This window comes from Aotus nancymaae, unplaced genomic scaffold (genome assembly GCF_030222135.1).
Source record: "Aotus nancymaae isolate 86718 unplaced genomic scaffold, 86718_ANA_hifiasm-v0.15.2.pri h1tg000010l, whole genome shotgun sequence".
Lineage (NCBI taxonomy): Eukaryota > Metazoa > Chordata > Mammalia > Primates > Aotidae > Aotus > Aotus nancymaae.
The window spans coordinates 19,933,484-19,947,256 of NW_026988421.1; the positions used below are offsets into that span (position 1 = coordinate 19,933,484).

General features: G+C 34.8%; 2 protein-coding genes across 6 annotated transcripts in view; one reads left to right on the plus strand and one right to left on the minus strand.

Moving 5' to 3' along the window:
- Positions 1 to 12,345, plus strand: part of BBIP1 (BBSome interacting protein 1) — a 30,396-nt gene extending 18,051 nt beyond the window's left edge. For 2 of the 4 annotated variants that reach the window (XM_064373881.1, XM_012450206.3), the window contains one exon: positions 1 to 1,471. In XM_064373881.1, coding sequence (XP_064229951.1) covers positions 1 to 167 — 167 coding nt within the window. In that variant the 3' untranslated portion in view covers positions 168 to 1,471. Of the gene's footprint in view, positions 1,472 to 7,399 lie in introns of those variants that run through there. The other 2 variants (XM_012450207.3, XM_012450208.3) reach the window with 2 other exon arrangements.
- The window catches only part of PDCD4 (programmed cell death 4), a 27,736-nt gene continuing 15,425 nt past the window's right edge, over positions 1,463 to 13,773 (minus strand). For both annotated transcript variants that reach the window (XM_012450203.2, XM_012450204.3), the window contains exons 6-12: positions 13,140 to 13,361; positions 11,382 to 11,479; positions 10,336 to 10,450; positions 6,753 to 6,860; positions 6,430 to 6,540; positions 4,759 to 4,898; positions 1,463 to 2,191 (exon numbers count right to left, since the gene is read on the minus strand). In XM_012450203.2, the coding sequence (XP_012305626.1) occupies positions 2,131 to 2,191; positions 4,759 to 4,898; positions 6,430 to 6,540; positions 6,753 to 6,860; positions 10,336 to 10,450; positions 11,382 to 11,479; positions 13,140 to 13,361 (855 nt within the window). In that variant the 3' untranslated portion in view covers positions 1,463 to 2,130. The remainder of the gene's footprint in view (positions 2,192 to 4,758; positions 4,899 to 6,429; positions 6,541 to 6,752; positions 6,861 to 10,335; positions 10,451 to 11,381; positions 11,480 to 13,139; positions 13,362 to 13,773) is intronic.

Sequence of the window (13,773 nt, forward strand, 5' to 3'; positions counted from 1 at the left end):
GGCCATTGTTTTTGGAAGATATAACCACAATGGTGCTGTGTAAACCCAAACTTTTACCTTTAAAATCTCTGACTCTGGAAAAACTAGAGAAAATGCATCAAGCAGCACAGGATACAATTCGCCAACAAGAAATGGCAGAAAAGGATCAACGGCAAATAACCCACTGAACGGTAACTGAAGCACTTTAGGCAACAAGCTGTCTCACCTACTATTTAACAGTAACTAGAAAATGATATGCTTCTGTGTACTGAAAGTAGTATTTCTTAATACTATCAATAAAATTGATAGTATTCTTATAAATAGAAAAATACCTAAGATTGATGAAATTTATATTGTGGATGTAAACACTGGTTTGTATTGAACATAAACAGTTACTATGAACCAAATTTTATGGGGTTTTTACTCATGTTTTTAGAATTGCATATTATTTGTTCACCATTCCTGTTGCTCTCTCTTACAGATAACATTCTTGGGCACAAGGGAGTAATGGCTCTTTACATGTTTATTAAAATCTGAATTGGAAGATAGCTATATTCCAGTCTTGCATAAAGTGCTTGTTGGGCTTTTACATTATTTAATTAATTAAAAAAAAAAATTTAACCAATTTTATGTGCCATGTCACATTTAATACTATTGTGTGTGACCAGATCCTACCAGTAATGATAAAACTGTACTAAATCTCATTTTGAAGAAACCTTCCCCTATTCTGTAGTCAGCTAAGCTTTTAATTACATTAATGTTAAGGACTTGAGAATTACATGACTGTGTTTATCATCCAGGTGTCAATTAAAAACCAAAAAATGGTAACTATATTTATATAAGCCTAGGTAATACGGGCTTGAAAAAGCCCCTGAGGTAAATATGAACATTAAACTTGGTTTTAATTCTAACAGACTGTATCTAAACTTGCAATTGGTATACTCCTAATAGTACCCACATAAATTCTGAATATAATTAATTGTCGGTTTGCTGCATTCAGTATTTGGCAGTTTAGCATAGACCTTGAGGGCTTGCTGAGTTATTAGGCTATGTAAAAGGGGTTCAAATTATGATCATTCTTTTCTTTTGTTATTAATTGGTAGGTCATATTTTCTCAGACATTGGGTAAATGTCAAGCTTTCGGTCTTTGGAGAATAACGTTTTGTAACACTAGCCATTATTGGGTAACAGAATTTAAGAATTTAAGAATGGAATGATGGAAGGTATTACATATTTCTAAAACTTAATTAAGCTCCAGATCAGATAACAACAATGGAGGAAAGTGATACCTGCATTTTTTTCCCCAGTGTAATCTTAATTTACTATTGGACTTTTCATTTAAAAGTTTGTAGGGGAAAAAAGTTTTCAAGGAACACTAAGATTAAATTCACTAGGTTCAAATATGCTTCCTTATGAGATTTAAAATTTGCTGTGTGAAATTAAAGTTTAAAAGACCTAAAATAAATGTACTCCCAATAAAGAATCAACACTGCTTCACGTTTTATTTTGGTGTACATTCTTCTAGAACCAGGTTCATTTTTCCAGTTTTATAGAAAAATAGATGTTCCAGCCACCATTTACTTAACTGTCTGTCTAGTCTTTTAAGACCAATCAGTATGTTCCCTGGAAAGATGATGAGTTAAGTCTCATGACTAATTTTTTTTTTAATTCTTTAAGACAAAGAAATAACTTTCTTTTTTACTTCCAAAGCACAGTATTTCAACAGCAGCAGCCAACATGGGGTTTTAGCAGCTTAACTTTACCCCCTAAATAAAGCTTTGTATAAACCAGTGATTTTACTACAAAAAAACACTGTCCTTGAAAGAAAGGAGTGGCAGTCAGACATCAATGCAAAACTTGGAATGATTAGGTCATAAACATGGCACTTAGAAAAGGTAGCTTATTAGAATATTCCACTTAAGAAGAGGTTACTTTTCTGTCCCTCCTTTGCCCCCTCAAAAAAAAAAAAAAGAAAAGAAAAGAACATTTCCTTTAAAAATTCCCCTTAAATGTACGTTTATAAAATGTCAGAAATGCCTTGTACCCAAAACAAGTGCCAAAAAAAAAAAAAAAAAAAAAAACTTGTGCTAACAACTCTTACAATTCAGATATATATTTTTATAGTATCTAAGACTGCAAGAGTTCTTATATTCAGTAGCTCTCTGGTTTAAGACGACCTCCATCTCCTTCGCTTACAAAACGCTTTCTGCCCCTGTAATGAAGAAAAAAAACAAAAACATGAAAACAGATACAATTTCTAACTATAGTCAATAAAAAAAATTAAAAACATGGTATTTTTTGGTTACATATTAGCTTTTAAAGGATTTTCCATTAAAAAAAAAAAGTCAGCATACCTCTAATTCCTTTGGAAAGGATTCCCTACTATATAAGCATAAAACATCAATGTCAAATCTGAAGGTTTTTTTAGTACACTATCCAAATAATCACATTAAAAAAGCTGATATCAAACTAAAGCAAACATTTTACTTAGAAGTTTAATATTTATTTCCACATTATTATCTGTAAGCTTAACAGTGAGCCAAATAGGAAACACTAACATAATTCAGAATTATGCAAACTGGAGCTATGGAATCTATCAAAAAATATCCATGTTTGACAATTTTAAAAAATGTTGTATCAGCCATAGAAAAACCATAACTTGAATGTGGGAAAAACAAATCAGAATTATAGCCTATGCCCCATTTAGGAGCCCTGCTCTATAGTATATAAGCCCATACTCTAGCTACATGTAGTGGCAACAGCCCAGAAGGAACAGCTGGACAGTGACCTAAAACAGTAAGTGGGAAATAGAACTTGGGCAACATTAGCCCTTACTCTCTGACTCCAGGCCAACATGCACAAGCATGCAAAACCACACACAAATGTGCACCTCACCCAAATAGGCTAAAAGATAAAGGACAAAAGTCAAAGCAGTATGGTATGTATAAACAGAAAGTTTAGTTATCTCCTCATGTGACCCTTGAGAATAAAGCCACACATAAACAATCAGACTTTGAAACAGGCTGAAAAACTTTCAAAAGGCCAATGCCAGGGTACTGGCCACACACTTTCCAGTGAGAACATCACCACACACAACCACATAGCCACTTTCCAGTGAGAACATCCCCACACACACCCACACTTTCCAGTGGGAACATCCCCCCCCCACACTTTCCAGTGACAACCCCACACACACACACTTTCCAGTGAGAACATACCCCCCACACACTTTCCAGTGAGAACATCCACACAGATACTTTCAAGTGAACATCCACACCCACACACACACTTTCCAGTGAGAACATCCCCACACCCACTTTCCACTGAGACCATCCCCACACACTTTCCTTTCCAGTGAGAACATACACACCCACACACTCACTGAGAACATCCCCATACACACCCACACACACACTTTCCAGTGAGAACATCCCCACGCCCACACATGCTTTCCAGTGAGAACATCCCCACACCCACACACTTTCCAGTGAGAACATCCACCCCCACACCCACACTTTCCACTAAGAACATCCCCATACACACATACACTTTCCAGTGAGAACATCCTCACACATCCACACACACACATTCAGTGAGAACATCTCCACACACCCACACACACTTTCCACTGAGAACATCTCCATACACACCCATACACACTTTCCAGTGACATCCCCACATACCCACACACACTTTCCAGTGAGAACATCCCCACACACTCCCACTTTCCAGTGACAACATCCACACACCCACACACTTTCCAGTGAGTACATATGCACACTTTCCAGTGAACATCCACACACACACAAACTTTCCAGTGAAAAATCCCACACACACCCACACACACTATGTGGTAAGAACATACACACACCCCACTTTCCAGTGAGAACATACACACCCACACACCCACACACACACTTTCCAGTAAGAACATCCACACACACCCACACACACACTTTCCAGTGAGAACATCCCCCTCACACACTTTCCAGTGAGAACATCCACACACCCCCACACACACTTTCCAGTGAGAACATCCCCACATGCACACACTTTCCACTGAGAACATTCCCACACCCACACACACTTTCCAGTGAGAACATCCACACACACACATACACTTTCCATTGAGAACATACACACTTTCCAGTGAGAACATCCCCTAAACACACACTTTCCAGTGAGAACATCCCCACACACACTTTCCAGTGAGAACATCCCCATGCCCCCACACATACTTTCCAGTGAGAACATCCACAGACACACACCCACTTTCCAGTGAGAACATCCAATTAGCCTCAATTCTCCAACCTGTAAAGAAGTTAAGGAAGCCACATACAGTACAGGTAAGAGCCTAGATCTTTAAAGCCAGAAAAGTCCTGGATTCATACTTGGCTTTTACCACATACTAGCCATGTGACCTTAGAAAAAGTACATTATGCCTTCCTAAGCCTTAATTTTCTCATCTTATTACTGATAATACCTACTCTAAAATAACACTGAAACTACTTGTAACAAAGGAACTGCTCCACAAAATTAGTTTCCTTCAAATGAACTGGGACTTCATGAGGCAGTCCTGTACAGATTTACAAGGGGGCTAAAACAAGCTTCGCCCTTGTTTTTCCATGAACTCAAAACAAACATGAGTCATGCTCTTCAGTGACTTAAGGGAAGATATTTTTCTTAAAGAGCTGGAATGATAAACTATCTTAGCCCTTAACCTTCCCAAAGACCTCATCCACTATTTAATATTGAGAAAGTAACATTTAAATAAAGTACCTTGAAGGACAAAGATCTCTGAGTTGTTTGGAAATTATTCCAGCCTGAAAACATTCTTCTACAAACCGCTCCAGCACAGAGTATGAATGTGGGACATCCAGATTAATGTCTGGAATTTCATTGTAAATTCTCTCATAACCCTACAGCAATGAAATTACACAAAGAATTGTTAGCCCACATAATACATGTCATAAAACACAACCCATCACTATGTCATCAATCTACATTTAAGGCCAAATGTTCATATGGTTAAACTGAAGTCAGATTTGAATCCTGAGAAGCACCGAAAGTAGATTTGTTACACTGTTTTACTTTAAAACTGTTCTCTTTATTAAAGTCAGGAAATAACAGACATTGGCAAGTTGTGGAGAAAAGGGAAGGCTTTTACACGGTTGGTGGGAATGCAAATTAGTTCAGCCCCTGTAGAAAATGGTTCAGAGATTTCTCAAAGAACTCAAGACAGAATTACCATTCAACCCAACAATCCCATTACTGGGTGTATACCCAAAGGAAAAGAAATCATTCTACCAGAATGACACCTACATTTGTATATTTATTGGGCACTATTCACAATAGCAAAGACATGGAGTCAACTCAAGTGCCCATCAATGGTGGATTAGACAAAATGTGGTACATACACACCCATGGAATGCTACACAGCCATAAAAAAGAACGAAATCATGTACTTTGCAGCAACGTGGATGCAGCTGCAGGCCATTAAGAAAATTATCATAAACATAAAACCAAGTAATGCATGTTCTCACTTATAAGTGGGAGCTAAACACTGGGTACAGAGACATGAAGATGGAAGCAATAAACATTGGGAATTTCAAAAGCGGGGAAAAGGAAAGAGGACAAGAGTTGAAAACTACCTATCAGGTACTATGTTTGCTACCTGAGGGACAGGATCATTAATTAGAAGCCCAAACCTCAGCATCACTCAATATACCCATCTAACAAACCTGCACATGTACCCCACTGATATCTAAAATTAAAAATATAAATAAATAAATAAAATTGGTTACATAGCTAAAAAATATTTTAAATACTGTTCTCTCAAAAGAGCTGCAGGCAGACATCAGATACTGGGCAAACTCGTTTCCCATATCTTCTCTATATACATTTAGTATCTTAAAAAAAAAAATACGGCCAGGCACGGTGGCTCACGCTTGTAATCCTAGCACTTTGGGAGGCCGAGGTGGGTAGATTGCCTGAGGTCAGGAGTTCAAGACCAGCCTGGCCATCGTGGTGAAACCCCATCTTAAAAAAAAAACAAAAACACAAGGCAAACAAAATAAAAACCTCACCAACATTTAAACAACAATACATAAAATTTTAAATAGGAAAAAAGTACTTTATAATGTGTTAAAAGTTCATGTTTCTCTCTAGATATAAATTAGAAATTGTCACATCTTAGAAACTGAACCCTTGAGGTAGAATACATAATCATATTTGTTAAAGTAGGTAGAAAACCCACTGCAGTGTTACTTTCCAAGAAATGGTTGCAAAAGATTCAGACCTCAAACATTACTATTAAGAAAACACGAAACATATAGGCATAGTAACACTAAATATACCTAAAGAAGATTTCATTGACAATTAATAATCTTTATTCACTCATATATTTAAAGCATAATCCTAAAAATTGTTCAAAAATAATGTTATACTTACTCTTTTCATTTGGTCTACAGTAATGGTAGAAGACATCCAAAGGGACTTTAATAAATCCAAAATCATCTTAAATGTACTTTCTCCAGTTGACTCTAAAACCATTATAATAGCCTAAAAATTGAATGAATGAATGAGTGAATTTTTGGTTATTCATATACAAAACTGCTCCTAAAACATGCCAGATGCCTTTTGTAATCATAAAAATTTAAAAACCAATTCCTCCTTTGACATTAAAAAGAAGATGTCTGTTATTAAAAAAGCATAAATCACTGTGGTACAACATGAAATACTTAATTCTCTTTGACATGGCAAGGTAATCTTACTTCATATACAAGCTCATGGTGAAAATGAGGTACTTCCAGTTCCTTAAGGCAATGTTCAGCTTCAGATATATCTCCAGAGAGTAAATATTCTTTCAGCAGCATATCAATCTGTTAGATTTAAAAGTTGAGATGTGTTAGAATTCCTAACTTTTAAAAAATTGTGCTTGCCTACAGGATTATCTGCGCTCATTCCAATATAATGAAATAGTAGGTAACAAACAGCTAATAATACACAGACTGGACATGGTACTATTATAACAGAATTTTTCATGATTAAAAAATAAATCCCCAGTTTTTAAATGGTTCATAATTATGATTCAAATGCAATGCTTCAGTGTGTCTGAATCTACAAGTAGGTTTATAATGCATGCATACTGGGTTGTGACCAAAATGCTTTATTTAGTGTGCCCTATTAAAAATAAAGGATTTTAAATACCACTAGAGGGCACTAACAAAGCTTCAATATAAAGTGGCTTAAAATATTTCATTTCGATCAAGATGCTCTTTCTTAATAGTGCACTCAGCCAAAAACTGAGAGATGATAATGGGGCATTACTAGACAGGGCAAAGATTTCCATATAGTCTCTCTTCTCTACAACTGAGAATTGAAACTCATTATCTAAAATGCTTAATAATTCCATTTCCAGCTGTAGCTAAAGAGACAAGTCTTCACATTTTCCTGCTCAAACTTGAACATCTCGAAAAAGTGGGAGTTTTCCAGCACAAGAGCTTCTACTAGGAATATTTCTCCCTATACGCTATTTGTTAAAATCACCTTTGTATCTAATGGGCACATATTTACTTGGCTGAATGTTGAATGGTGGCTGACTGAATTTTTTAAAAATCCTATTTAAGTATCCTCTGCTTCCAACTTCTATAATGTATTTTCATAAAAGGTAAAGTAAAATTTAATTGCTGTCATGCTCATGCTTTAGGATGTAATATTTACATGTAAATATTACAATACATATTTAAATGTAAATATTTAAAGCATAGCATTTGAATATTTTTACTTTATAATTACAAATTAATAGTCGTGCATCATTTAATAGGGATACATTCTGAAAAGTGTGTTAGATAATTCTGTCATGGTGCAAACATCTTAGAGTATACTCACAAAAACCTAGATAGGATAGCCTACTACACACCAATGCTATCCTATCTAGGTTTTTGTGAGTATACTCACAAAATAGAGTGATATCCTATGGTTATGATTAGAAGACTTAATATTGTTAAGATGGTAATACTCTAATAGATTATAATAATAATCTAATAGATTGACATGGTATAGCCTATTGCTCCTAGGCTACAAATCTGTAGAGCAGGTCACTATATTGAATAACATAGGCAATTGGAACACAATGGTATTTGTGTATCTAAACATATCTAAACATAGAAAAAGTACAGTAAAAATACAGTATAAATGATTTTTAAAATGATACACCTGTATTGAGCACTGGATATGAATAATAATCACTGTATACTTACACTCCACTAAATTTATGAAAAAATAAAGTAACTGTGTTACAACATTACAGCTGCCTCCGTATCACTCAGTGATAGGAATTTTCCAGCTCCATTTATAACCTTATGGGACCACCACCATCCCATGCAGTCCAGTCCATCATTGACCAAAACATCATTATGTGGCACATGACTGTACTTGTTATTCAAGTTACATTACTTAGTTTTAACATTTGTTACGTAACTTTAAAAGTATTAAAATATCTCCCATCAAATTCCATGCACTTCTCTGAGAATGATAAATTACAAAGACATGTATACATTTCTAAAAGTCTCCTTTGATCCAACCCTTCTGTAAGTGAATATCCAAATAATGTCAACCTCAAACTCATATACTGGTAGTTTTATTTCCATTTTCATCTTGTCAATTTTTTTTGAGAGAGAATTCACACACCATAAAACAGCTTGTCAGTTTCCAAAAGTACTAATTTTGGAGAGTATTACCATCTTAACAATATTAAGTCTTCTAATCATAACCATGGGATATCACTCTTTTAGGTCTTAAGATCTTTCAACAATGTTTTGCAGTTTTCAGTGTAGAAGACTTGCATTTGTCTTGTTAAATTTATTCCTAAGTATTTTATTTTTTATGCTATTGTAAATGCAATAATTTCATTTCAGATCATTCATTCCTACTGTATATAGAATTGAATTTGTGTACTGATCTTGTATCCTGCAACTTTTCTGAATTCATTTTTTAGTTAATAGTTTGGTTTCAGTTTTGGGGAGCTAAAAAATGTTGTATATTAACTCGGATTTTCTGTATATAGATCATGTTATCTGGGAATACAACTAGTTTTATCTCTTCCTTTCCAATCTGGATGCCTTTTATCTTTCCTGCCTAATTGCCCTGGCATCTTGACTATTTTTATACTTCAATTTTTCTAATTACTGTTTAATTATTTTTAAAACAGCTACTGCAATCGTGACATTACAAACAATGACTCATCTATTTTAACATATATAAAAGCAAAACAGCCAAGGCTCTGACTACATTTTGAAGTCCTTAACACTTAAGCTAGATACACACATGCACACATACACACACACACACACACACACACACACACACACACCCTCATTAAAAGACTAAAAATCAAAATTATAGTTACATGAAAAGATTATACTCAAAAATCAGAAGCACATGAACTATAAATCTTCTAGTTGCATGCCTTTCCTTAAAGAGATCTGCAGATAAGGAGTTTTGTTTTCTGGTTTCTTGTTATAGAATACCACATTACAGCCAGAAAAAAAAAATCCGTAAGTAATAAATCTGACATTTTAATGCAATAAATCGTTTTTTTGTTTGTTTGTTTTGTTTTTTTTGAGAGAGAGAAAGTCTTGCTCTGTCACCCAAGCTGGAGTGCTGTGGCACAATTTCAGCTCGCTGCAACATCTGCCTCCTGGGGTCAAGTGATTCTGGTGCCTCAGCCTCCTGAGTAGCTGGGATTACATGGTGCATGCCACCATGCCCAGTTAATTATTTTGTATTTTTAGTAGAAATGGGTTTCACCACGTTGGCCAGGCTGGTCTTGAATTCCTGGCCTCAAGCAATCCACCCGCCTCAGCCTCCCAAAGTGCTGGGATTACAATCAATTACTTTTTCTTTCAAAACATGCATACAGTTAGTGAACATCCTCACAAAAATCTAACACTCTGATCTACTCTAGTGCTCATAATTCCTAACTTATGATTTAAGACTATCTAGTTTCAAATTGCTCATATAAGAGCATATTTATTGAATAGCTAAGACAGAAAATCTCATTTCAACACCATTTAAAAATTATTAAATAATAAGAAAAAGATGCTAGGCATTCCTTTGAAGTTCACAGATAGCTTGCTTATAATTATTCATGAAAGCCCTTTTAACAATATCATTTTTAATCATGTAACTTAAAAGAGATTATAAAGCCAAATGTAAAAGAATTAGTTCATTTTCAAATTGCAGCTATAAGACCGAACTTAATTTTTGTCCATAAAAATACCAGCTAGTAGCCACAACTTATTTCTCTCAGAGGAATACATATAAATTAAGTTAAAAACAATACCCAATCATTACCTCTTTAACAAGGTGATTGACAGATTGCTGCCCACCTCCAGAGCCCCACACATTATCTTTACGCTTTCCACCTTTAGACATACTCAGAAGCACGGTGGCCTTATCCAGAGCAGCTCTACAGAGAAAGAAAATAATTTAAGTTTGATAGCTAGACATACCTAAAGTTTTCCAAATTATGGATAAAGCTGACAAAATCCTATATGCCCAAAATCTTTCACATAACATAAAAGCAAAATAAAATTCAAAACACTTTTTCAAAACAAAAAGGGGAAAAAAGTTGACTGTCACGTTAATATTCTCATGCTCTATTTGATTAAAGACATAACTTTTGATTTTTCTTGAATGAGAAATCAAATAGAACATGAGATATTACTAATCTACACACTGAGAAGAAACACTTCACATATAATTAACTTTCACCTAGATCCATGCCTTCCTACCCAGGGAAACCATTCCACTATGATCTGAAGTAGCCCTAGAAAATTAAGTTGGAAACCTAAGACATGGCTGAGTCCAAGTCCCCAAGAAGTTAAGAAAAATCATACAGCGTAACTCCCAAATATCACATTTAGATATACCAAATATCGTGTTTATTATACTAAATCACGAGTGAAAAAGACATTTTCTGACTAAGATTTCTACAGTAGATAAATACAAAACTGTAAATGAGGCCTTTCTGTTAACGTCCATCTTATTAGAATATTATGCTACTTACTACAGAATGTTAGAACCTGAAAAGGGAACTTAAAGAAGATCTGTCCAATGGTTTTGTTTTATAAATAAAGAAACTGAGGCCCAAAGAAGAGTGGCTTGACATGAAGGTAATTAATGAGTTAGCTAAATTCCAAAACTTTTGCATCATAGTATTGTCCTCTTCCTGGTAAATCATGCCAACAAGTTTCTCCATTTTGTTTTAACAGTGGAGAATATAGACAAGTGACAAACAGATGTACAGAGTGTCTGATTAATGCAAGTGTCATTTCAATAGAATCCTGTAGAATTTTCCCTTATTTTGAAATTCTAAGTAGGAAAAGTAATTTACTTACCTAGCCTGTATACAATCTACAGTTCCTTTGTAACTATCAATGTAGGTATTACATAAAATTCCATCTCCAACAGCTCTAGCAATAAACTGGCCCACCAACTGTAATAATAAGAAGAAAGAGCTATGTAAAAAAATCTAAAATAACTTTTATAGAACACAATTTCTAAATACATAAATGATGAAGACTGGCCGAACTACCAGTCAATACCTAAAAAATGCTGGAATTTTTTTTTTTTTAACCTAGGTAGTACCTGCTATCCCTGGCATACACTCCCACATCTCAATCTTCAAGTTAAGTGCCAGAATGGGGGACACATCTGTTTTGCTCACTATTGAATCCCTAACGCCTTGCATACTGCCTGAATATACAGTATATGATCAAAAACTATTTGTTAAACAAATGACTTAAGGTCAAGTGAAGTCTTCTCTTCTTAAAAAAAGAAATGGGGCCAGGTGTGGTGGCTCATGCCTGTAATCCCAGCACTTTGGGAGGCTGAGGTGGGTGAATCACTTGAGGTCAGGAATTCAAGACCAGCCTGGCCAACATGGTAAAACCCCGTCTCTATTAAAAATATAAAAATTAGCCAGCCATGGTGGCATGTGCCTGTAATCCCAGCTACTCAGGAGGCTAAGGCAGGAGAATGACTTGAACCTGGGAGGTGGAGGTTGCAGTGAGCCAAGATTGTGCAACTGCACTCGAGCCTTCCATCTACCCCATCTCAAGAAAAAAAAAAAGGACTAGGTCCTCTCAAAAACTAATCAAAAGAATTTATCTTGTGGAGGAAAAAAGTTGTGTAGAAATAGTTTAAAGAATATTCACAGCATTATTTACTATAAAAACTGGAATTTACTGTCCAAAAATAAAGATATGGTGAAATGGTACATACATAAGATGGTATACTATATGGCCATAGGAAAAGATATTTACCATATTTTATGGTATGAGAAAAATCAAGTTTATAGAATAGCATACATGGTATGATTCCATTTTTTTAATTTAAAAAAATTAGGGATTTTTAAAAGCCATACATTGATATATACCCACAGACAGTAGGAAGGAAAACTTAACACCAGCAGTAGTTTTTGCTGGCCTTTCTTCTTTCTGGCTTTCTTTTTCAAAAATTCTATAACGAATATAAACTTATATAATCATTTTCTTAAAGTATGTGTATTGGTATAAAGAGGAAAAAATGTCTGTGTTAGGATCACCACTCCATACCTCATATGGACTATTGTCTGTCATAACAGAAACAGTATTTAGGAAATGACCTGCCTATATTCTATTTCTAAATTAACATTTAAGTGATTTTATCTTGATTAAAAACTTTGACAATAGCAACAATTTCACATTTCCAAAGCTACAAAAGGGAAAAGTCTTATTTATGCCTTTTTATAAAAAACATTAGCGAAGCATTCAATCATAACAACTACACTTTTAAAAATATTAGCTAATAAAACAACCACATATAATAAACACTATATATATACATACAGCAAAAATAAAAATGACCTAAAAACTACATAGATCATGGGGAAAATGTAGGCCATAACATTAAATGTATAGCATGATGAAGACCAGGTTTAAAAACCAAAAGAACTAGGAAAAAAATACACCAAAATACTAGAGGGGTATTTTGGTGTGGTAGGAAATGTGGGCCATCCCCTTCCATCTACCACAATTTCCTAGGAGCATGTATTGTTTCTCTAATTAGGAGTGTAGTAGTGGGAGGGAATGAACAAAAAGAAGAATCATACAAACCTGTGGTGCTCTAGGAGTATCCAGTGCTAATTCAGGTAGATCTTTCAACAATTTATCAAATGATTTTTCCACATCACTTGTGCTCATTACTGTCCCACAAAGGTCAGAAAGAAGCTTAGATGTCATCTCTCTATGACTAGCCTTCCCCTCCAATGCTAAGGACACTGCCAACACTGGTACTCCACTTTTCATTTCACCAAGATTTAAATCTCTTAGCATTTCCTATTCAAAAAAATAGTTTAAAAACATTTTAAAAGTATATCACTACCTACAGTTCAATAAAATTTTATTTTTGAGAAATCAAGCTTTTATCTATATATCTGTCCCTCTTTGGAAATAATCAAAAGATACAGTCATACTTTAGGAGACAGGATAAATACACTTTTCCCTGTGCATAAATTAGACATTGATCCACTTGTAAATGCCTTAACATCGCTAAATTCAAAAATGTGAAATACATTTAAATACTGTCATGGGTCACTTCATGACATGGATACATTCTGAGAAATTCATCATTTAGGTGATTTCATCAATGTTCAATCATTATAGAGTGTACTTACACAAACCTAAATGGCATATCCTACATGTAGTCTATATGGTATAACTTATTGCTCCTGGGCTACAAACCTGTACA